The sequence below is a fragment of the Paroedura picta genome, chromosome 2 (assembly GCF_049243985.1).
Source record: "Paroedura picta isolate Pp20150507F chromosome 2, Ppicta_v3.0, whole genome shotgun sequence".
NCBI classification, from domain to species: domain Eukaryota; kingdom Metazoa; phylum Chordata; class Lepidosauria; order Squamata; family Gekkonidae; genus Paroedura; species Paroedura picta.
The window spans coordinates 10193160-10218391 of NC_135370.1; the positions used below are offsets into that span (position 1 = coordinate 10193160).

Genomic DNA, 25232 nt, shown 5'->3' on the forward strand with positions numbered 1-25232 from the left:
TGAGTTCTTATAAAGACCTCAGCTTCCATACCGTGTTGTTGGCTTTCTAGAGGAACTGGCTAGCTGTGTGAGATGGGATGCTGGGCTAGGTGGACCTTCACTGGTCAGATCCATCAGGGCTATTCCGAGGTTCTTATCAGGGGAAGGTCTCAGCTTCTCTACTCTGCTGATCTCAGAGGAAACAGCTGGCCATTGTGATGGGAGAGGATCTTGGATTAGATGGAACATTGATCTGATCGAGTAAGTTTCTTCTTATGTGCCTATGAAGGCCTTGGCTACTTTGCCCTGTTCTTGCCCCCCCCCCAAAGGAGCTGGTTGGCCACTGTGTGAGAGAGGATGCAATGGTCACCTCTAGATTAGACTTCTGCAACTCACTCTACACAGGGCTTCCCTTGAGACTGTTCCAGAAACTCCATCTAGTTCAGAATGCAGCATTGGCTCCAGGTTGTAGACTGGATCAAGTTCAAGGTTTTGAATTAACCTTCAAAGCCCTAAATGATCTGGGATCAGTGTATCTAGGGATCCATGCCCCCCAAAGGTCATTAAAATTAAATTGGCATGCAAAACAGAGCTGTTCCACCAGGCCCTGATTGACCTCAAAGAAATGCTGGCCTCACTGCCATAAACTAAGATTGGACTGGAGTAGATTGGACCTTTCCTCCAATCAAAACCTGAATGTAGTTGGGATCTATATATAACAGAATGCTTTTACTGTATTTATACAGTAGATTTTATTGTTATTAATGGTTGTTACCTGCCCTCAGCATAGGAAGAGTTGGATATAAAAATAAAGTTTATTATTATTATTATATGGACCTTCACTGGTCTGATCCAGCAGAGCACTTCTTAGGTTCTTATTAGGCCTCAGCCTCTGCACCAAAATAGACAATCCCCAGGTGGAGTCTGGAGATCTCCCATTATTGTGGTGGATCTGCAGATGATGGACATCTCCTGGAGAAAATAGCTATGGAGAGCAGCATCTGTCATCATTCCATGCTGAGGTTTCTTCCCTCTCCAACCCCCCTTCCCCTTCTCTACAAGCTCCACTCCCAAAATGTCCAGATATTTCCCAATCCAGAGCTAGCCATCCTACTCTCTGCTGTATTATTGGCTGCCCAGAAGAACTGGTTGGCTACTGTGTGGGACAGGGTGCTGGGCCAGATGGACTATTGGTCTGATCCGGCATAGCCCTTCTCATGTTCTTATAGAAAGAATTAAATGGACCCTAGCTAATTGATTAGATCAGGGGTAGTCAAACTGCAGCCCTCCAGATGTCCATGGACTACAATTCCCATGAGCAAATGCTGGCAGGGGCTCATGGGAATTGTAGTCCATAGACATCTGGAGGGCCACAGTTTGACTACCCCTGGACTAGATGGACTCTAGCTGGTCTGATACAGCAGAGTTCTTCTGATGTCTTTCTCATGTCTTTGTCTTCTCTTCCCTGTTTGTGGACCTTTAAAGGAACTGGTGGGCCACTGTGTAAGATGGGGTGCTTGACTAGAGGCACTTTAGCTGGTCTGATTCAGCAGGGCTCTTCTTACCCCCAACAGGAGAACAGTTTGCTCCTAAAGGCTTCCTTACACTCCTGAGCTAATGAGAAGCATCCACAGATAGATTTCATTCCTGGATCCTGGATTTATCTGTGATTCATTTTGGAATTAAGGGCATGGTTCCATGCACGGCACCAACTCCTCTGCTCCAAAGTGTTTACAGGGCACAATGGGGGGCGGGGAGGGAATCTTCTCAAGCGTGAAATTGTTTGAGCATGAAAGGAACTGATGACAAGGGCATGTGCTCTTTTGCTGTAACTTACAACCAGAGAGTAACCTTGTCTCACTGCAATGTAGGTGAGAAGATGAGGGAAGAAGATGTAGAAGAACTGATGAAAGGGCAGGAAGACTCCAACGGCTGCATCAATTACGAGGGTAAGGGCCTCTGTCCAAGCAGAAAATTGTCCTGTGTCAAGTGCCTCCCTAACATCGTGTAATCTTTAATGGGATATCTGGTGAACCAGAGTTTTGCCCAGCTATAGAAGTGTGGTACTGAGAGCAGTAAATAAATCTCTTAGAAAATAACTTGCATTTATTTAAGTCGATTCAGTTCACATTCAGGTATAAGATGAAACGAGAAAGAGAAGCCCAACCTAAATAGTACTTCCCCTATCACAAATGGCCAGCTAATGCAGCATCAGGTGTATGGGGAGCATGAGTCTTCACAGGACAGACTTGCAGAGATGTGTATCTCCATGGAAGGCCATGTGAAATAAATGAGAGGACAAAGTACACAGAAAGAGAGGAGGGGTCAGAGGGCAGCTCCCAGGTTGAGACAAAGAGAGGCATCACATTCAAGGAAAGAACATCTAGACACGCCCCCAAGGTCCAGACCCTGAGTCGCTCATTCCAATAAGTTCTTTAGAGCAAAGCTCACTGTCACCTGCCCCATCCTGTGCCGTGTAAGAACAGATTCTTGGGCAAAGGTCTTTCACATCAACTAGACATGCCAGGGATTGAACCTAAGACCTTCTGGATGCCAAGCAGAGTGACGTGAGGACAAAAGAATTTTAGAGATCGACAAGAATCAAAGTTCCCTTGACCAGATACCTGATGAACAGAACTCTGACTCTCAGAAGCTTATTCCCCTAAAATCTTGGTCTCTAAGGTCCTACTGGGCTCAAATCTAGCTGTCCTACTGAAGGCTAACATGGCTGCCCTCTGGGAGTCATTCAGTGAGATTTAAAGGCAGGTGCTGCTTTCATTGTCCCCTTTAACACTGTGTCTATCATGTATTCTTCTGCAGCATTTGTGAGGCACATCATGTCTGTCTAAGCGGACTTCTCAAGACACAGCTTGGTAAGTTCCTTGGGGGACACATTTCTTTGGTTCTTCAAATTTGTGGTGGACAATGAACAAGGTGAAGCATCATTGATATGCATGGTCATGGAGGCCCCAGGAAGTTTCATGCATGGTCTTGAAAAACCTTGTTGGTTTCCCCACAAACCTCAAGAAAACTTTGAAAGAAGAGCATGATACAAGAATGTCCCAAGCCAAAAGGAGGATAAGTGGCATGGTAGAATCTGATCTTGTCAGATCTCGGACAAATCTGTCCGAGCAAATACTTGGAATGTTCTGTGAAGCCTAACCTGGATGAGCCAGTTTAGTGAACTGGTTGAGAGCAATGACTTCTAATCTGGGGAACTGAGTGATCTTGGGCTAATCACAGTTCTCTGAGAACAGTTCTCCGAGAGCTCTCTCGGCCCCACATACCTCACAGGGTGTTGTGGGAGAAGAAGGGAAGGTACTCCTTTGAGGAGTGAAATGCAGGGTATGAAAACCAACGTTTCTTTTATTTCTCTGGCTTTCAAATACATCATAAGAACATAAAAGAAGCCCTGCTAGACCAGATCAACAGTCCATCTAGTCCAGGGGTAGGCAAACTGCTGGCAGGGGCTCATGGGAATTGTAGTCCGTGGACATCTGGAGGGCCACAGTTTGCCTACCCCTGATCTAGTCACACAATAGCCAACCAGTTCCTCTGGATGGCCATCAAGAGGCCACAGAGCCTCAGACCTTCTCCTCATGTGGCCTCCTGGCTCTGGATTCAGAGGATTCCTGCCTCTGAATGTGAAGGTTCCCCTCAGTCACCCGGGCTAGTAGCCACTGATATACTTTCTCCTCTATAAATCTATTGAGCCCCCATTGAAAACTTCTATTCCTGTGGCCATCATGACATCCTCTGGCAATCAATTCCACAATTTAATTGCCATGTTTGCCTGTGGCTGCCCTCTTTCGTTACCAGTGAAAACAACCTTTTACAGTCTTGCCTTCATAAATCACAACCTTTATTTTCGTTTTTTGACAGCGCCTGATCAGCAGATACTTGGTGTTTGTGGATCTACACACCTCCTGCTCTCTTGGGTACCACCACTTTGGAATCTAAAAGAGACTCTATTGTCTGACTCCAACCACGCCCATCCCCATTAAAACCATCTGATGAGACACTTGTCGAAACTCCACATTTTTACACTTCACAGATAAAATACTTGCTGAGCCAAGTGGGGACGACTACCTTGGCCCCAGGCTGTCCCGTCTTTTTCTTCCCCTTCTGTGTCCATCATGAAACCAGTGTTGTATCCCTGGGGGAGGGGAAAAGAGGATCAGAGAATAAATCCCTGTGGTCAGTGAACGACTGGACAATCTTTATTGACACTCATCCAAATTAAAGAATCATGGAAGTCTTAATTTATTCTCTCTGTACACTGTATTCCATAAAATAAAAGTTTTGTGAAAAAAAGGAGGTCACCCTCTAGGGGTCAGTTTGCTTAATCCAGACTGAAGTGCAGTTTTAAATTGTCTTAGCCTGGGACAATATTCTGGATGAACATTTTCCCACAGCGGACGTTGAATTCTTACTGAATTTCTTTCAGAGGGAGAAGGCGGGGCTGACTATGCTCTATCTATATTCACTAGTCACTATAGAAAGCTGATGAAAAAGTTTTTAAAAATGCTGTTTTCCACAGAAAGCACCAGCAACAAGAAGGGAAGGGAAGCCCATGTATGCCGATTGCCTGCTACAAAACGCCCTTCCCCACCAAAGCAAATGGCTGGAAAATCTAAAGCCAAGAAATGTGTAAAGAACCAATAGGGTCATAATAAAACCAGAGTCCAGTCGCACCTTTAAGACCAACAAAGATTTGTTCAGGGCGTGAGCTTTCGAGTGCAAGCACTCTTTGTCAGACTATGAGCTCCCTAACTCAGGGGTGGTCAAACTGCGGCCCTCCAGATGTCCATGGACTACAATTTCCATGAGCCCCTGCCAGCGAATGCTGGCAGGGGCTCATGGAAATTGTAGTCCATGGACATCTGGAGGGCCACAGTTTGACCACCCCTTCCCTAACAAATTGGGTGATGTGTTCCAAGATCGTTTTCATCATTGACACAAAAGGAATGTATCAAACCATTCAACTCCCTTAAATTAGAATTCCATTGCAAAATTCCCAGTTTGGGGTTTTTGACAGGCTGAATCACTTCTTCTGTACACCCAAGTGTGGCATAGTCCGTGGCAGGAAAATTGTCGCTCCAGTCACCGTTCAGCAAAATCTGAAGCTCAACAAAAGGTTTCTCCATGGACAACTGCAAAACTGGACAGTGAGGTTGCCCGTTGGTCTGAACACTGCTTATGTCCAGCAGCTGACTGGGCCGTGGTGACCTCCTAAAACAAAAATCAAAACTTGCCATTCATTTCCATCCGGGGGGGGAGGGGGGCAACATGGCCTGATGAGCTCATAGCACATAGGAAGCACACCGACCTTAATCTCACTGTTTGGTGCCTGAGGCTGAAGCAATTAAGTGGCAGGTGAGGTGCATCACTATGAGCATGCCTTTGGTCTCAAGGGGGACTCTTTCCCCCTTGCCCAGGGGATGCATAAAACTGCCTCAGTCCCCTTGCCTGCAGCCAGCTTGTTTTATCACTGTCGGGCTTAACCTTATTAAGCTTCTATGTATGCAATGGCAATAATTCAATTGCCGACAGCTGCAGCAGGCGAGGCCAGATTGGAGCCACGAGAACACTCCTGACGGGCGGGCCAGCTGCAGCAGAGACCAGGTCCGGTTTCCATGTCTTCACCCACCCAGAGAAAACTAGGCTTCTATTTAAAACTTGGGTGTGTCTGGCCAAATTAATCCCTGCATGAGCCCTCATAGGAAGCGTCAGCTGAAAATGCTGCAAACGCAGCTTCCCATAATAACCACAAACTAAGTTCTATAATAACCACATAACCAAGTTTGACTCCAGTGACACCTTTAAAGCCAACCAGGTTTCACCTTCATGTACACAACACCTTACCCCTTGTGTAAAACTTTGTTGGTCTTAAGGAAGCTAGTGGACTCAAACTTTGTTCTGCTGCTTCAGACCCATACGGCGACCCACCTGAACCGGTCACATTTGCTTGCGGAAAACCAAGAGGCTATGTCCTTATTGGTCCTCGACATGGTATCCGCTGAAGAGATTTAGGAAAACTTTTATATTCGGCTTTTCCCCGTGGTTCAAGGTGGCTTATGAAAGTAGTTAAAACATCCAGTTTGGTGTAGTGGGCAGGAGTGCGGACTTCTAATCTGGCATGCCGGGTTCTTTTCTGCACTCCTCCACATGCAGCCAGCTGGGTGACCTTGGGCTCGCCACGGTGCTGATAAAACTGTTGTGACCGAGCAGTGATATCAGCCTCTCTCAGCCTCACCCACCCCACAGGGTGTCTGTTGTGGGGAGAGGAATGGGAAGGCGACTGTAAGCTGCTTTGAGCCTCCTTTGGGTAGGGAAAAGCGGCATATAAGAACCAACTCTTCTTCTTCAGTAATTTCAGGGCTCTCTCAGCCTCACCCACCTCACAGGGCGTCTGTTGTGGGGAGATGAATGGGAAGGCAACTGTAAGCCGCTTTGAGCCTCCTTTGGGTAGGGAAAAGCGGCATATAAGAACCAACTCTTCTTCTTCAGTAATTTCAGGGCTCTCTCAGCCTCATCTACCTCACAGGGCGTCTGTTGTGGGGAGAGGAATGGGAAGGCAACTGTAAGCCGCTTTGAGCCTCCTTCGGGTAGGGAAAAGTGGCATATAAGAACCAACTCTTCTTCTTCTTCTTCATCCCCCGCCTAAACTGAAAATGACCCAGGGTGCCCAAACCTCTCCCTGCTTCAAAAGAGGCCTGCCATTCAAGGGAATTGCAATAGAAAGGATGTATGTCTGCTTCTGGCAGGAAACACAGATTAGATGGAGACAAAATTGAAACACTTTGAAGATTTCCACATTGCTGTTTTCTCCTGAATGAGGACAATAAAGCAGTTCACACAACCTCATTCCCTCCCCAGCATTATTTCTCCTCCTGTTCACACAAGGCTCCAGGAGGGAGGATAGGCTGGGAAAGACAAGAAGGGAAAGAACTGCACCAGTCGCGGGAGACTAGACTATAGGGCCAAGGAAAAATCAGGTAAAATAATATTTTTCTCAGTTAAATTTCCAAAAACAATATAAGATATAATAATTACACCGTGTTTACATAAGCTTAATTAAAAATTTATAAATAAGAGACTGCATTAAAAGTTAATATCCTCAGAGTCTTCTTTTATCTCTGTTCTTTACATCTTCCTCGTGCAAGCTCAAGGACAGCAGATTCTCTAGTGCTTTTGAAGGTGACTGATATTTTAGGACCTGGATTTTCACTTTTAAAGCAATATTTTATTTATATAATTTTAACCATACTATAAGCCAGACTTTTTCAACCTATTGACCATGGAGGTGCTCCTGAAATATTTCTCGGGCTTCAAGGTTACGGTTTTGACCTTCAAGGCCCTTGGTGGTCTAGGACCCCCATATCTGAGAGACTGCCTTTCGCCTGCACTTCCATAAACATGTGTAATTCGAGAGGTGATACAGCGATGAACTGTAGATATGAATGGCCTGTTCTATAAACAGTGTTCTGCAGCATCCTGTTGTATTTTAATGAGGTCTTCAAAGGCATTGGGATCTGTCTGCCCATCTAGATTCTTTTCAGTAGAATTTTTTTTGCAATGTTGCAGAACTCTTAATTCCATCGCGGTTGCCAGCAATTAATGCATCAGGGTCACAATCAGCTGACTTGGCATGTCTACTTCAGTTTAATTATTTCTGGTAGGTGTGTGTTTTGTATTTGTGGCCAGTAACATAGTAACATTAAAAAGGTAAAGGTATCCCCTGTGCAAGCACTGGGTCATGTCTGACCCTTGGGGTGACGCCCTCTAGCATTTTCATGGCAGACTCAATACGGGGTGGTTTGCCAGTGCCTTCCCCAGTCATTACCGTTTTACCCCCCAGCAGCAAGCTGGGTCCTCATTTCACCGACCTCGGAAGGATGGAAGGCTGAGTCAACCTTGAGCCGGCTGCTGGGATTGAACTCCCAGCCTCATGGGTAGAACTTCAGACAGCATGTCTGCTGCCTTACCACTCTGTGCCACAAGAGGCTCTTATAGTAACATTACCTGTGTCTTTTTTCAGTATATCTTTAATACTCATGCATAGCATAATGCACCCCTTAAATTTGCATTTTGCATTTTACCATAGCAAAAATGGAGCATTTATCTTCCTTGAGTTCTTTCTTTTAATGTGATTGTATGTAAAAGTAAACACACAAAATTCATTATATTCCCAAAGTTTTCCCACCAAGACAGTTACCCATATATCCATTCACTAATACACAAAGTGATGAATTCAAATGGGCAGCCTTGTTGGTCTGGAGTAGCACAACAAAATCAGAGTCCAGAAGCATCTTTAAGACCCACAAAGATTTATTCAAGGCGTGAGCTTTCAATTGCAAGTCTGAGGAAGAGTATTTGCACTCGAAAGCTCACACCTTGAATAAATCTTTGTTGGTCTTAAAGGTACTATTGGACTCTGATTTTGTTGTACACAACGTGATGGTAAATGCTGGTAAACATGGGGTTCTAAATTCCCCAGTGGAGGAAACAGCTTAGTGGGAAGCATTCGATGCAAAGCAGAATTCCTGAATGCCCCCTTTCCATTGGAAACATTAATTTCCCTGTCCCTAGATTCAGGTGACTGGTCATCAGGATCAAATATTCCTTCTCCTTGGGACTGAGCACATATTTCTTTTCAGAAAGCAGAGATCCACATTTACCAGCACACCCATGTTCTGTGTCATTATTAGGAGATATGGCCATACCTTGTCGAATCACAAAACCACTTTCGTTAAGATTTAGATTTGTGTCTTGAGCTGCTAGTGGAGGAAACGTCCTTGCACTGATACTACTGGACAGAAGAACGTGCATCTTTAGCTCTCTTGCAGACACAAGTTGTCTCCTCTAATTGAACCCGTAGAACTGTTTTTGTTCTTAACCCCCTTCAGTCTTCGGGCCAAAAATTATACTGCCATTTCCAGAATTGCATGGTATTGGACTTAGGGTTGTGTGTTCTGGCGCGGTTCGGCCATTTCAGCAATCATCAAAACCCAAGGCGGCCAGCGCAGCGCCACGGTGCGAAGGGGAGGGGCGGTGCCGGTGGTGGCGCACCAGTCGGCGCCCACATGCAGGCACAGAGCTCGGTGCCTGCATGCGGGTGCAGAGTTGCGTGCTGCCACCAGCGCCACTCCTCCCCTCCACACCATGGCACGGGCCGCCTCAGGCTTTGATGATTGCCGAAGCGGCCGAACCGCACTGGATCATGCAACCCTAATTGGAATATAACTTATGCGCTATCATTCCCCAAATGGAATTTATCTTTCGATAGCCATCTTTCTGTAGCAAGGGATTGTGTTTCAGGAATGCTCTAATGATGTTGTCCTCAAAGGCCAGACCATTCTGTTGTGTTTTCCAAGGCATTTTTCCAAATCACCAATTCAGTAGACTCCTAAAATAGCTTTGAACTACAAATAGCTTTGAATACAATTCCATGGCAGTCACCTTGGATTATGATACTAAAACCTATGAATCGCTATCCATTTTGGATGGTCCACATGGGAAAAAAGGACATGCCCATTCCCATAATTGTGTGTATTAAGGCTGACTATGAAGATCTTGGGAGACAACTGAAACAAGTGGGGGACACAAGTAGTATTTTTCTTCAAACTTGCCTGCTGGGGAAGGAGGAATGAGTTCCATGCCACTTATCAGAGATTCAACAATGACCAGTGCTCTCCTTTTCCTTTGAATGCCATTTCCTCCTATCTCCATGCCCTTTCGCTCCCATCTTTGATTTTGTTTTGGTTCGTCCTCTGCCCTTGTTACTGTTTCCATCTGCTCTGCAAGGCCCTGGAATCTATCCTTGAGCTACAGTGGCTCTGAGTGCCGTCTTGCTCGATACCTTTGCACTTGTGTTGTAGCAGGAAGGGGAGGTTTCACAGGGAAGTCAACCCCCCCCCCATTCTCTTATGCAGATTTGCACAGCTCCTCTCCTTCCATGATTTCACACAAGGTACTAATTCTTTCCTCCAGGCCCCTAATCTTCTCCTCTAAAAGTCCTATCAAGTTACGCCTTACAAGTGTAATCCATTCTGTCTTTAGGGAGGAAAACAAACATAACACACTCCTTGCAGTTGACTGGATGTGGGCCTTGAGCATCCATTATTGTCCTCTAAATAGATTCCTTCACTCTGAAATCTTGTATCATTAGTAGTGGCAGACAGTACTGACCTTGATGGGTTGACTTATTCAGTATAAGGCAGCTTCATGTGCACTCCCAGGAAAATGAGAAAATTCCCATGAGCCCCTGCAAGCAAATGCTGGCAGGGGCTCATGGGAATTGTAGTCCATGGACGTCTGGAGGGCCACAGTTTGCCCACCCCTGGCATAGACAATACCAACCTTGATGGACCCACGGTCTGATTCCCTATAAGCAGCTTTGTGTGTCCTCATGTAAAATATTTGTTTTAATGCCTCTCTCCAGCTTTGGATGTCTGCATATGTATCCCTTGACTGCCATCTCGTGGTTGGGAGCTTTAACAGGTCTCAGAGGCTGCACTGAGGGTTCCACAAGCTGAGGTCAACACTAGTTTTCAATAGTGACCTGGAACCACTTTCTTGGCGGCTCAGTGGCGGCAGAGGAGATGTATTTCCCTAATCCCTGTACTCTGGAGGGTGCTAAGGAGTTTGGTCCTTCCTGCAAAGAAAGGGCAATATTTCCGAATGCAAACAGGAGACCAAGACTGTTTCCACGCTGGGAACTTCACTGACTTGGCTCCCATGTGAAAGCACAAATCTGGGGCAGCTGAGGTGCACTGGGCCAAATGCTCCCCGGTGCAGAAGCAGTAAGAGGTGGGGCAACCTGTCCTGGCTCAAACTCTAGCTGGCAGTCCGGCATGACAGAGGAATTGTCCATTCTCTTGGACTGGATGAGAGGCCTCAGTACTCTGAGCCTCATGGGGATATGGAAAATGCCCCACCAGATCTCATGTATGGGCCATGCCACCCACCCTGAAAGAAGCTACAGAGTAGAATACTGGCAGAGTTTGAATCCACAAAGGAGCATAGCAGCAGGCTGCTTAAAGATTTAAAAGTTTTATTAAGAGGAGAAACAACTTTATATAGAAAGAAAGGAGAGAGAGAGAGAGAGCCCTACAGACTGACTAATTGTTGTCTGCAGTCATTCCATTGCTTGGTCCGGGAGGCTCAGTTGAGTTCAATTTATTGCATACAGCTCTTGCAAGCCTTATAAGAAGCATCTTGAAAAATATATGGACGACATACATGAAAATCATACATGAAAATCAGTAATACAGACGAACAGTATGTGGATAAGTCAATGTTTCAAAAACCTGTCCCTGATTTTTCTTGCAGCTAAAGCAAATAAGGCTGTTTGGTAAGTAATATGTTGTCTACATTTGACAACAACATACTCTGTATGCCCATTACACATAAGAAGCACCTCTCCCAACATTTTGGATTTTGATGCTAGATAGAGAGGACTATGAAGCACATTGCAAACTTGGGTCAGACACGACTTCGCACCTAACAACAACAATAACAATGAAGCACATAATGAGCTAGATCTTCTACAGCTGGTTCTCCATAGACCAGGGGTAGTTAAACTGCGGCCCTCCAGATGTCCATGGACTACAATTCCCAGGACCCCCTGCTAAAGAATTAGCATTCGCTGGCAGGGGCTCCTGGGAATTATAGTCCATGGACATCTGGAGGGCCGCAGTTTGACTACCCCTGGCATAGACAAATATCCTTAGATCTACTGGTTTCCAGGAATATCTGCCTTCCAGAAGCTGTAGGCAATCTGTCATGCACAGCATCATGGCTACAAACCCACTTGCACCTACCAATCCCAGGAACTAATCCTAGATTACCATTTGGGGAGGTCGTTAAAGAGTTTTGACCTGTTATTATCAGTTCTCATAAGCTGGTCAGGAGGTGGGGCTCATCTGAGCAGACTGCTGTGGAAGACAGGGTTCACATTCTATAAATCTTGGGGAGTTTTGACCTCTATGGTAACATTATTGATGATGCGAGTGATGGGAAAGGGGCCCACAAACTGCTTCCCTAGCTTGCATGAAGGTTGCTGGCACCGGAGGTGCTTAGTAGAAGAATAAATTTGATCTCCCTCCTGCCAGGCAGGCTCTAGGAGAGGTTTCTGAGCAGCTCTTTGTTTATAGTCCTCTTTGGCAGCATCTAAAACAGTTGTATCCAGGCTTGCTGCATCCATGTAGCCCATTCACACAGATCTGGAGGGCTATCCTGGGGTGGGTCCCAAGTCAGAACAGGACACCCTGTGCACCACTTCAAGCGGGGACATAACAGGACTTGTGTGGACCGTATTGTTATATGCATACTCAGCAAAAGGGAGCAGCTCAGTCAAGTCATCCTGCTAGTAGTTTATGAAGCACCACATATACTATATACTGCTCCAGGATTTGATTTACTCACTCGATCTGACCATTGGTTACCAGATGACTCAGCCCCTGCTCCACCCTCAGCAATTTCATCAGCTTCTGACAGAACTTGGCAGCAAACTGAGTCCCACAATAAGAGACAGCCTTATTTGGGGGCCCATGCAACCAAAAGATGTGCTGGACAAACATGGTCCTCTGCACCATGGAAGGGGATGTGCAGGGAACAAAATGTGCTTGTTTGGAAAGCAGATCTACTACCACCAAATGGCCGAATTCTCATGGCTGGAGCACTAAGTCAATTATAAAGCCCATTAAAATTATGTTCCTTGGACCTGAGGGAGTTTCTAGGGGGTGAAGAAGCCCTTGTGGCTTCAAACCTGCCCTCTATGGGGTTAGACAGGTGAGGCAACCCTGAACTTAAACTTCAATATCCTTTTTCATTGTAGGCCACCAAAATTTTCTTTCCATATGATGAAATGGCATTACAAATACGAAATGCCTCACCATCCAGCTGTCATTGCAAAGCTAGAACACCCATTTATGAGCCCTGGTGGGTACATAGAGGCAGCCCCCATGGTAGTCCACCCCTAGATGCATAGAATCATAAAATCATAGAGTTGGACAGGACCTCCAGAATCATCTAGTCCAACCCCCTACATAATGCAGGAATGCACAACTACCTGCCCACTCACAGTGACCTCAATTTCATGCCCCAATGATTTCACCACCAACAATCTCCAGAATCCAGCCTGGCCTGGAGGAAATTCACCGGCCACCTTACAGCAGCAGTTAGCAATTCCCTAGGTATGCAAGGAAGAGCCACAAGAGACAAACGCTGGCACATCCCTTCCTCCCCACCCACTCACAATCTGCCTACGTTCATGAAATCAGCACTTCAGTCACATGACTATCTAGGTTTCCTGGACTTACAGATGATCATCTAATTAACATCTTGCTTGCAGATAAAGATAATTCTGTCTCTTACATGGTGGTGAAGTTTTGCTACACTGCCAGCAGAGTGCGGAAATCTTCAGTTACTGTTGATGCTGAACTGACTGTCAAAATGCTGTATTAATGTTTTGTGCCTTTGTTTACTCCCTGATGCCGAGTGTCCTGACTGTTAAAACGCTGTAACAATGCATGTGGTCTGTAGATACTTTGATGCTGGTCAATGACCGTAATAAATAATCAAATCAAATCACATGACTATCTAGCCCCTGAGCCTCTTGTGGCGCAGAGTGGTAAGGCAGCGATATGCTGTCTGAATCTGTCTGCCCATGAGGTTGGGAGTTCAATCCCAGCAGCCGGCTCAAGGTTGACTCAGCCTTCCATCCTTCCGAGGTCGGTAAAATGAGTACCCAGCTTGCTGGGGGGTAAATGGTAATGACTGGGGAAGGCACTGGCAAACCACCCCGTATTGAGTCTGCCAAGAAAACGCTAGAGGGCGTCACCCCAAGGGTCAGACATGACTCAGTGCTTGCACAGGGGATACCTTTACCTTTACCTTTTATCTAGCCCCTGCTTTAAAACTTCCAAAGGAGAACCCACCACCTCTCAAGGAAGCCTGTTCCCCTAAGGAGCTGCTCTAACTGTCAGCAACTTCTTCTGGATGTTTAGCAAAAATTCTTTTGAATTAATTTCAGCCCATTGGTTATGGTCCGACCCCCTGGGGCAACAGAGAACAACTCTGCTCCATCTTATGTATGACAACACGTATTTGAAGATGACAATCATATCACCTCTTAGTCATCTCCTCTCCAGGCTAAACAGACAAAGCTCCCTCAACCTTTCCTCATACAGCTTGGTCTCCAAACCCCTCACCAAATCAGATTCAAGCATACCTAGGAAGTGTGGAATTCCAGAACATGAACCGACAGCTATCTGGCAACCTTATCTCCTCTCTGCAATGTTTTCTTGACCTGACATAGGCCAGGGGTACTATGTCACTGTAGAGGCATTATACCCATTTGATGCCCCGCTTTCACAGAATATTTCCAACCTAGTGGTAACCCGGGTGGGGCCTGAAGATCTCCTGGAATCACTGTTCATCTCCAGACTATAAAGTTCAGCTCCCCAGGCTGCTTGGGAGGGTAGACTCTGAGGCATGGTACCCTTTTGAAGCCCCACTTCCAAACTTCGCTTTCACCGGGTTTAGCTAACATAGTCTGCTGCTTGGCTGGAGATGTCTGCCCTTCTGAAGCCTGTGGCCTACTGCTGGCAACTGCAGTTTTACATGAGAAGGGGCTTTTCTGCAGCCTCCGTCAGCCAATGATTAGGCAGAAGGGGAAAGCTTTCCCCCCTCAAAAGGAAAACACACCCATGCCCACAGACTCCCCTGCATTGCTCTTGGAAATGTCTCACCTCAGGCAGGGGCTGGTAGAGGCTCCCTTCACAGCAGGCTGGACGGGAAAGGATGTGTGTGTGCGGAATCCTGAGCAAGAGCAGCAATTGGTCCTGAGGGGGGGAGATTCCACCAATAGGAGGCTTCAGAAGCTTCAGCAATTTGTCAGGCTGTACAGTCATGATCCTTAACACGGCCGCAGCACCACGGGTGCCGCGGACTAAATAATTCGTTAAGCCCTTGGGGGGAGGGCTTTGTCCGTGATGAGGAAGGGGCCTGATTGGCCCCTTCCTCCGGACAGACCATCGGCCGGGCCAATCGGCAGGCACCTCCGACGCGTCAGGCTGCCGGCAAGGGAGCCCCCGGCAGCTGCGCTCTGCACGGCTGCCGGGGGCTCCCTGCCCGGCGGCCTGATGCGGCGAGAGGCACGAAGCGCCTCTCGCTGCGTCAGGCCGCCCACAAAGGGAACCCCTGGCAGCCACGCTCCGCTTGGGGGGAGGGCTTTGTCCGTGATGAGGAAGGGGCCTGATTGGCCCCTTCCTCCGGACAGACCATCGGCCGGGCCAATCGGCAGGCGCAAAGTGCCTGCCAATTGGCCTGGCCGATTCCCAGCCTGCTGACAAGGAAGCAACTGCGAGCCGCGCAGAGCGCGGCTTGCAGTTGCTTCCTTGAGGGCGGCCTGATACGTCGGGAGGCGCAAAGCGCCTCCGACGCGTCAAGCTGCCGGCAAGAGAGCCCCCGGCAGCCGCGCTCCACGCGGCTGCCAGGGGCTCCTTGCCCGGCGCGTGCCTCTTGCCGCATCAGGCCACCAACAAAGGGAACCTGGTCTAGCGCCCGCTCCCTGGTCTAGCGCCCGCTGTGTTTAGATACAGCGGGCTTGATTACTAGTTTAATATATATAGACTAGAAGTTAAGCCCGCTGTATCCAAAATACCATGGGCGCTAGTGGGCATTGTGTGGGGGCAGTAGGCGCCTCCCCCCGGCCACCCCCCTCCCCCCGAGCTCCTGGTTTCAGTGCGGGGATCGGAGCAGATGCGGCGGGCCTGCCCCAAGCCCCACGCTGAAGCCTGGCCCAGTCGCTCCCCTCCCCGTCGAGTCTGGGATGGACCAAGGTGCCAATTGGGAGCTGCGCACTGGACGGCTCCCAATTGGCCCCTTGGCCCCAGACTGACACTCGGCAGGGCCAATCGGCGAGGTCCCGGACTGATACTCGGCGGGGCCAATCGGGAGCCGCTTTGCTTCTCCCAATTGGCCCCTTCAAATTTTTATCCTGGACTCGCCCTGCACCTTTCTCCGCCCACAATGCCCTAACGGCTTTATTCTTACCACTCCCGCGGGAGCAGTTTACAGATGATTCTATGATTCTTTGGATGCTCTTTTGGGAGAGAGAGGAAAAGTTCTCTTTGTCAGCTCTCTCCAATCTTGTGCCCAATTTTATAAACCTTTCTCATATCCTCCCTTTGTTGTCTCCCCGAGTATTCAGTCTTTTCCCAATTTTGGTTTTCCAACTGGCAGTATGAGACAAGACAAGAGGCACTTAAAAACAGGCATCGAAAATAGGCCAGGATGGAGAAAACAGGACAAGGGAGTCCAGGAGTGGCAAGAGGAAGGAGCTGTCATCCCACAACACCATCATCTCTCTAGGCAGGAGTCTTCTTCAGCACACGCTCTGTGAAGTAAGCCCTACTCAACACCATGGGCCTGTGGAGGAGGTTTTCTGGTGAGTCAGATATCTCAGCAGGCCTTGAATGACATCACATTAACCTTAGTCAATTCATTTATGAGATCGCTTGGGTTTGTAAAATAAACTTTCAGGCTATTTCCAATGGAGTTCATATTGCCTCTGGAGAGAGCAGTGCATGCAGTTTGTGCTGTTACCAGTGGTATCAATTGCAGAAGACGCGTGGACTTTCAAAAGACTTTTGAGATGTTCTTTTCTCAGGCTCTTGAGTAAGCTTACCGGTCCTGGCCTAAGAGGACGGGTTGTTTTATAGATTAAAAGTCGGTTAAATTACAAGGAGGAATAGAAAAGAGTCAGGGTGCTGGAGGACCTTAAAAATTAACAAAAATTGTAGATTCCAATGGGTCGCCGTGTTGGTCTGAAGTAGCACAATAAAATCAGAGTCCAGTAGCACCTTTAAGACCAACAAAGATTTATTCAAGGCAAGCACTCGAAAGCTTACGCCCCGAATCAATCTTTGTTGGTCTTAAAGGTGCTACTGGACTCTGATTTTATTGTAACAAAAATTGTGGCTGCATATGAGCTCCGATGAGTCCATCTGAAGAAGAAGAAGAAGAAGAGTTGGTTCTTATATGCCGCTTTTCCCTACCCGAAGGAGGCTCAAAGCGGCTTAGTCGCCTTCCCATTCCTCTCCCCACAACAGACATCCTGAGAGGTGGGTCAGGCTGATATCACTGCTCGGTCAGAACAGCTTTATCAGTGCCGTGGCGAGCCCAAGGTCACCCAGCTGGTTGCATGTGGGGGAGCACAGAATCGAACCCGGCATGCCAGATTAGAAGTCCGCACTCCTAACCACTACACCAAACGGGCTATGTCCTTATATCTTGGAAAGAGGAGTGATTTCAGATGGACTCATATTCTAGCTGTATCTGAAGAAGTGAGCAGTGACTGATGAAAGCTCCTCCCACAAGCCACCCATCCTGCTCTATCTCCAGGGAAGGGGGAAATAAATGGACAGTACTTTCAGGGGAGAGAAGTAAGCCGTGGGGTCCCACAAGATCAGTATTGGGGCCAAGAAACAGGGCGGGGCAGAATGTGTGGTGGCCAAGTTTGGAAATGACGCCAAATTATTCAGGATGGCAAAAACGGAACAGAAGAGGGCAAGCCACAGGACTGCGGGGTGGAAGCTGCTTTTGAAAGTCTGACGGGTCTGGGGAAAAGAACTCAGGGGAGGTATGGAAAGTGGACAGAGAGAACTTTTCTCTCTCCCTCCCCCCAAAGCCAGAACCTGATGGCACCCAGTACAGTTGGTGGGCAGTAGATTCCAGAGGGTCAACAGGAAAATTAAATGATTAAAAAGTAGAATTCATGGCCAGAGGATGTAGTGATGGCCAAAGAAATAAACAGCTTTCCAAAGGGATTACGCAGACTCATGGGGCAGAACAGTCTCTCAGGAGCCCTGGTGACTCAAAAGAACCTTCATATTCAGTGGCAGTCAATCTCTGGGGAGCAGTTCCGAGGCGAAGAATCAGCAAAAGGCTTCAGGTGGAGGAGATCAGCAGCCTGCAAAATGAAAATTCACAGTAAGTGACTGATTTCTTGTGCGTTTGTGCTGGTTTTGTGGGTAGTTTTGTGTGTGTGTGTGTGTTTTTTTAGCAAGTGGGGTTAAGTGGGCCTGAGGGAATTTGAATTTATGCTTTGTAAACATCCATTTGAAATTCAGTTAACTGTTTCTAATTGCATTTGTCATTGTTGTTGTTGTTGTTGTTATTTTTGTTGTATTTATTTCCCGTCACTTCTGGAGCTGGCTGGTGGCGGGTTACAAAAACCCATTAAAACCCCCATTAAAAGACATAAAAACCCAGAACATGGTAGAAAACCCCACCACCGCCCACCCCCACTAACGGAGGGGCAAGGAAAGAGGTCAAGATAACTCAGTCTGCTACTCACACCTGGGGGGGGGGGCATCAATCTTCCTCGCCGACCCCAGCCTCAACCATAGAGCTGGCGGAAAAGCTCCGTTTTGCAGGCCCTGCAGAAAACTGAAAGTTCCCGCAGGGCCCGCAGCTCAACTGGGAGCTCGTTCCACCAGGTGGGGGCCAGGACTGAAAAGGCTCTGGCCCTGGTTGAGGCTAGGTGCACTTCCTTGGGGCCGGGGGGGGGGGGGATTTGAAGCTCCCTTAAAGTTTCTTCCCTCCCTAAACCTCACCCTCTAACCCCTCCCCCCCCAAAAAAAACTCCAGGCATTTCCTAACCTGGAGTTGGCTCTCCAATGTTGAACTTGCAGAACTTTTGAGTTCTGTTTTATTTCTCCAATGTTTTTGTAAACTGCAGCTGAACTCAAAAGGACTGATTGGCTGTTTTGGCAAAGAATTATTGTATGGCATCATATGGCTTAATTAGGATATTGTGACACAGTTTCCTAATTTGCCATAATTTGCTTGTGCCTTCTATCTCCACAGTTATGATGGTGGTTCATTTAGTCTGAGGAAGAGTGCCTGCACTCAAAAGCTCACGCCCTGAATAAATCGTTGTTGATCTTAAAGGTGCTACTGGACTCTGGTTTTGTTGTCTCTAGATACTAATACTGCATAGATATTTATAAAAGATGACCATATTGTTGGGATTTCTTTTCAGAGAGATGTCACCGTTCCGGCGGAGCCCAAGACTGGCCATGCTCTTGCTCCTGAGGCCCATCTCCTACAGGGAGCCCCGGTCACAGAGGTACGCAAACATCTCTCGACCTCTGGAACTGAATAGCCTTTTGCTGTTTCCCGGCAGATTTCACACTTTCAATCCACCTCAAGGAATTTTTCTGACTTCAATGTTAAGTCAAGTAGGAGTTAATTCAGTTCATCTCAGAAAATATATCGTGAGCCTTAAAATGGTCTTGGGAGTTTTGGAAGGGATATTTGAATATATGGTGACAGAGGCTGGAATCATCTATGCAGTAAAATGGAACTCTGGCACCTGTCTGAGATTAGAGGAATGGGAAAAAAATAAACTGACCAATTACGTAGTAATGGCTCAATTAACATCGTATCTGAAAAACTGATCAGTTTTGAAATTCAAGGAGAGATTAATGGTTTATTCTGAAAGCAGAAGACAAATTTAGAATGAGAATCAATTTAAAAGATAATGCATAAATATATAGCAAGTGAATTAGAATCCAAATGCAAAATGAGAACAAAATTTGAATATACTCTGTCCTGCAGAGGCTCAAGGCTTTAGACTCTGATGTATTAGGAGGTGATGAAATGCGTAATACAGAATATGTAGCTATGCTGTTTAGAGGTTAAAAAGTCTGAAATAAGGAATATTGTAAAGATTGTGATGAGGATGTAGACAGACAGACAGTCAGACAGACAGCCAGAGATAGATAGATAGATAGATAGATAGATAGATAGATAGATAGATAGATAGATAGATAGATAGATAGATAGATAGATAGATAGATAGATAGATAGATAGATAGATAGATAGATAGATAGATAGATAGATAGATAGATAGATAGATAGATAGATCGATCGATCGATCGATCGATAGATAGATAGATAGATAGATAGATAGATAGATAGATAGATAGATAGATAGATAGATAGATAGATAGATAGATAGACAGATAGATAGACAGATAGATAGACAGATAGACAGACAGTTCTACATACTCTGAAATGTAAATGTTGCGGAATATAATTTATTATATAGCCCCTTTTCTCTTTTATATTCCTTTTATACTTCTGTTTTCTTAAAATAAAAAAAATATTTATTAAAAACTAGCCTTGGGGAGGGCATGGAAAGGTGGGATGGGAGAGGGGCTCCCTGCTGCCTCTGGGCCAGTGGCCAGGGTCTGGTAAGTGTGGAATAGAGATGCCCAACAAACGTGCCACGGCAGACCTCAAGGTGTGCTGTGACACACGGGGGGGGGGGGGGGTAATTATGTTTTGTTTTGTTTTGTTTTTAAGTTAAGATTTTCTCCCTTAGATGGGCCGGTTGACCTTCCCTCACCTAAGGGGCCTGGAGGAGTGGGAAGGGGAAGGGCCCTGGCCCTTCAGACTTTTGCCAGCCAAGGCTCCTCTCCTTTCAAGTCAACCTGCATCAGTGGCAGCTCGATGAGCTGTTTATTTCTGTGGCCATCACTACGTCCTCTGGCAGCGCATGCCATATCATAACCACTGTCTTTGCCAAGTAGTCTTTCCTTTTGTCCCTCCTGACCCTACTGCCCATCAGCTTCATTGGATGTCCATGAGCTCTAGTCTTTGGGGAGAGGAAGAAAAAGTTCTCTTTGTCCACTTTCGCCACCCAATGCATAATTTTATACATCTGTATCACGACCCCCCTTCCTCATCTCTTTTCTAAACTGAAAAGTCCTGGACTCTCCAGCCTTTCCCCAGAGGGACAGAGCTCCGAACCTCTATTTTATAATATTGAGCTCACTGTACTTTAGAGTTCCATCTATAGTAATGTTGCATAGGAATTTACAAAAGCCACCATTCAGTTTAAAATGTCGAGCAGAATCTTCAGAGGGAAAAGTTTGCTGGGATTTTTAATAAATGTCTATAGCTGAACAAGACAAACCCCCCCCCCCGCAAGAAAATGGATGTTGTTGATAATTGAGGGGGGGGGGGAGTGGCCTGGACTTTGCATTGGTTGGAAATACTTAGAACAGGGGTAGTTAAACTGCGGCCCTCCAGATGTCCATGGACTACAATGGAATTGTAGTCCATGGACATCTGGAGGGCCGCAGTTTGACTACCCCTGACTTAGAACTTGTAGGAATAAACAGCTTCCAAGGGGGGGGTTAGCTGCTGGCCTCGCTGTCCAACTCCCCCAAGCTAAAACACCTATGAAGGCTATTTTGGGTGATTCTCCCCTCTCCTATTTCCTATCTCATAGAAAGCATTATGAGCAATTTTAATATTTCCTTTTGTGTTTTAATGTTTTAAATCTAGTATTAATTTAAACTTTATTCATATTTCTGGAATTTTATATGTATTTTTCACTTACTGTAATTTGCCCTGAGTTTCTGAAGATAGGTCAGAATATAAATTTCAAAATAAATAAATAAGATTCATGAAGGATATGGATATCAAGAGCTACTGGGCATGGTAATAGAGGAGAACCTCCATGTTCTGAGGCAGTTATCCTCTGAATCCCAGAGGCAGGTGGCAGGGGAAGGCTCTCTCTGCCCTATTGTTGACAGCCCAACTGTATGGCCTTTGTATGAGATCAGATGCTGGACCAGATGGACTGTTGGTCTGATCCAGTAGGGCAGGGGGTAGTCAACCTGTGTGCATTTGCTGGCAGGGGCTCATGGGAATTGTAGTCCATGGACATCTGGAGGACCACAGGTTGACTACCCCTGCAGTAGGGCACTTCTTGGATTCTAAGGTGCTAAAATAACCAGCAGGTGACTTAGGGATCCTCCCCTGCCATATAAATTGCAAATCTTTTCTTCTCAGGATTTTCAAAAAAGTGCGGAAAAGAACCAGAGCTGTTGCTGAAGGAGAGAAGAAAACTGATGTTCATACACAGCCTTGCCCTCGTGAGTCTGTTTGTTGACCAAGTTACGGGAGATCTTTGGCTCAATTTCCCTGTGGGACAGAGGCATAGGCCTCTCAGTTTGCCAGTGGGAGAGAACACAAGACTGAACCTTGCACAGGCCCGTAGTTTGTAATCTGTATCAAATGTGTTCAACTTGAAATTAATTCTGTCTGATGAGAAAGATATCATGATATCCTTCAGCAAGAGAATTAGAGTAAAAGTTTCATTCGTGTAAGAAAGGGATTGCTTCCCTGTCTTTGGTTTTTTCCTCATGTCATCCCTATGAGGTAGGCTGGCCCACAGTTCACATAGGGAATTTCTGGTAAAGATGGAGATTTGAATTCTGGACTCTTCAGTCTTGGACCAATACTCAAACAACTATACAACCCATTGCACTTAATCTGAATGTGCATATGAATTTCAGAACTAAGAGCATGTATTGTCTTCTCATATTGGGTGCATTTGTGGAGTCAAAGTAGAGTCCAGAAACCCCTCTATCTTCCCCACCTCCCTTTACAGATAGAGACCCAAAAAATGGCTGACGAAAGAAATATTCCCATGTCCTGAATACCTTTTTCTTTAAAAACTGTAAGTCCCAGGACACCAAACCCAACCAAACTCCCACCATTTGAACTACGGGCCTCTGATCCACATTAGGGTGGACAGACTGTTTCAACAAAAATACTGGACACACCAGATAAAATTTGTCCATGTACACACAACATGTAATGAAAAATAAAAATTGAGATGTGTGTGGAAATGAGTTATAAGAACATCAGAAGAGCCCTGCTGGATCAGACCGGTAGTCCATCTAGTCCAGCATCTCATTACACACAGTAGCCAACCGGTTTCTTTGGAGGGCCAGCAACAGAGCATAGATGCCAAGGCCTTCCCCTGATAAGAACACAAGAAGAGCCCTTTTGAATCAGACCAGGGGTCCATCTAGTCCAGTATCCTGCCTCACACAAGGGTCAACCAATTCCTCTGGACAGCCAACAACAGGAGTTGAAGGCCTGGCAGGGGCTCATGGGAATTGTAGTCCATGAACATCTGGAGGACCACACGTTGACTACCCCTGTCTTAGGGACAACTGCCTGCTTCTGCCTTCTGCAGCTCTCTCTCTCTCTCTCTGCCTGCCTGCCTGCCTATGGTGGGTGGAGCAATGCCTCCTGCATCTCTCCCCATCCAACTAGATTAGATTAGGGACTATCTCCTTACCTAACTTGTCTAGAATTCAGTTCTCTAATAAACATATTATATTAGTTTAGTAGCAGAATCAGAGCCTGTGGTATGTGAACCTACATGCACTCAATAGCTAGTAACACCTTGCTGCAAACACTAGTTTCATTAAGCTCTCTGATAACTTTTCTGGATCTTGGAGACCCCAACCCCAGATCCCACCACTCAATATCCGTCACTTCAGCCCCAGGGTCTCTGCAAAGGTCTTTGCACCTAGAAAACTAGCATGCCAGGAAATGTGACAGCCTGCCTTTCCCTGCAGTCCTCCATGTTATCTTCCCCACAGGACTTTGAGGGAGGCTAGGATGGGTCTGTGAATGCAGCAAGACCAGGGCGGCTGGATCATAGAATCATAGAATCATAGAGTTGGAAGGGGCCATACAGGCCATCTAGTCCAACCCCCTGCTCAACGCAGGATCAGCCCAAAGCATCCCAAAGCATCCAAGAAAAGTGTGCATCCAACCTTGGCATGAAGACTGCCAGTAAATCCACTCCTTTGCCCAAAGGTGTTTTTTCAATTGTCTGCCCACTCTCAGGGAAAGGGGGCAACTGCAGAAGGCCCATTTATTATATGAACCTCAAAGTGAGGGAGGTGAAAACTTCTATCGTCTTCCCATTGTTGATTTCCGTTGCTATGTTGCCTCAGGAAATGAGCAGACTTTGGGGCACCTGCCACATTTCCCTCTCTGTTTGTTGGTCTGCTCATATTTGCCTTTTTCAGGCGTACGGAATTTTCAGTTCCAGTTACTCAGATGGGGGTTGTGATTCTTACTTCAATTACCATCTCTCTTTGTAGAGAACTACTCCTGCCTTCCCATGACAATAGCTGTCCTCACATTGGCCCTCCTTGCCGGTGAGTTCCATCTTAACACAATTTTGTTTTTCATTTCGTTTACCTCCCGGGAGATATGAAACTACTTTTTTTTTTGCCCATCACAAGATACAAATGCGGACGAAGGCTACTAAAGCCAGGAATCATTTGGAACACGGGCCCCGAAGTCATTCTTGTTGTAGAATTTAATTTAGTTTTCTGGGATGCCCAGAAGGATGGGCTTCACTTCTTCTCACTGTCCATGGTGCCAGGACTTCTCAAAGAGATATACAGCACCCAATGAGAGATGGAGCCGTGTATGACTGAGGAGCGGGAAAGATGGCGGATTATTATTTAATCCTGATATAACTGATCTTGCGTTTTTAACACTCACTGGAAATCAGTTTCAATGGACAAACTTTATTGGGAGTAAAATTAAATCTATGGCTATAGCATTAGAAGACTTGACCCAGGAATCTGAAACATCTGCCTATGTAATCCTAGCGCAGAATCCTGGAAATAGAATATCAAGATCTTATTGGTGCTGCTAAGAAAACTTGCTCTCCTTTGTGTTTAGGCATCCCACTCTAGTTTGACCATGGATCATCATATTTATATTACCTAACAAAACCACAACAACTGTGTGTGGGGGGGTGTCTGTGGTGAGGCTCTTCAGCGGCATGCTGGATGGCGGCTCGGTCCCACCACAGCTGGCTGCATCCTGAACCAGGACAATGCAGATATGGCTATAGCACACTGAGGCTTCTCCTGGCTAAGTCCAGAGACTAACCAATGGGCAGAGGCCATCTCTTAGAAATATTAAAAGGGCAACAGGGCAGGAAGCAAAACCTGGCAGCAGCCAGCCTCCTTGGTCAGGCCTCAGACACCCTGGGCATCCTGCCGGCTTTGTCTACAGCTGCAAAGCCATGGATGAAGAGTCTGGATTCATTTTGGAAATTGTGAAAAGTTGAATAACCTTGAAATTAGCCCCAGTGAAACCTGAATGGAATCTGAGGAGGTTTTATTTGCCTTCCAAAGAGTGATTCTCACTGAATGCAGTGAGCCTGACTTCTGAGCAAGCGTGCTTTCAATTGGGTTGCAAATTAGAACATGGACCATGTAATCTTCCACTTAATAACCCTTGAGATGTTAATTTTTCTGGTTGGTCCAGAAACCTACTGATGAACTTTGTGTCTCCTTCTAGGACTGGGGTTCAAAATGATGTCACAGCAGAGGTAAAA

General features: G+C 46.4%; 2 protein-coding genes across 3 annotated transcripts in view; both read left to right on the forward strand.

Annotated features, from left to right (window-relative positions):
- Positions 1 to 4185, forward strand: part of MYL1 (myosin light chain 1) — a 39695-nt gene extending 35510 nt beyond the window's left edge. For both annotated transcript variants that reach the window (XM_077319336.1, XM_077319337.1), the window contains exons 5-7: positions 1851 to 1928; positions 2800 to 2852; positions 3862 to 4185. In XM_077319336.1, coding sequence (XP_077175451.1) covers positions 1851 to 1928; positions 2800 to 2828 — 107 coding nt within the window. In that variant the 3' untranslated portion in view covers positions 2829 to 2852; positions 3862 to 4185. The remainder of the gene's footprint in view (positions 1 to 1850; positions 1929 to 2799; positions 2853 to 3861) is intronic.
- A 12351-nt stretch (positions 4186 to 16536) lies between these two features.
- LOC143828604 (uncharacterized) lies at positions 16537 to 25230 on the forward strand. Its single transcript, XM_077318895.1, has 6 exons — positions 16537 to 16665; positions 17886 to 17979; positions 19034 to 19120; positions 21860 to 21942; positions 23977 to 24033; positions 25196 to 25230. Exons 1-6 carry the CDS (start codon positions 16575 to 16577, stop codon positions 25228 to 25230), a joined length of 447 nt encoding a protein of 148 aa, XP_077175010.1. The 5' UTR covers positions 16537 to 16574.
- The last annotated feature ends 2 nt before the right edge of the window (positions 25231 to 25232 follow it).

Excerpts from the sequence above, each read along its gene's own strand:
- LOC143828604 (XM_077318895.1), top strand. The coding sequence starts at position 16,575 with ATGCAGTTTGTGCTGTTACCAGTGGTATCAATTGCAGAAGACGCGTGG. Across the intron at positions 19,121-21,859 it reads AGGGAGCCCCGGTCACAGAG|GATTTTCAAAAAAGTGCGGA; the intron begins GTACGCAAACAT and ends TTTTCTTCTCAG. Across the intron at positions 24,034-25,195 it reads CACATTGGCCCTCCTTGCCG|GACTGGGGTTCAAAATGATG; the intron begins GTGAGTTCCATC and ends GTCTCCTTCTAG.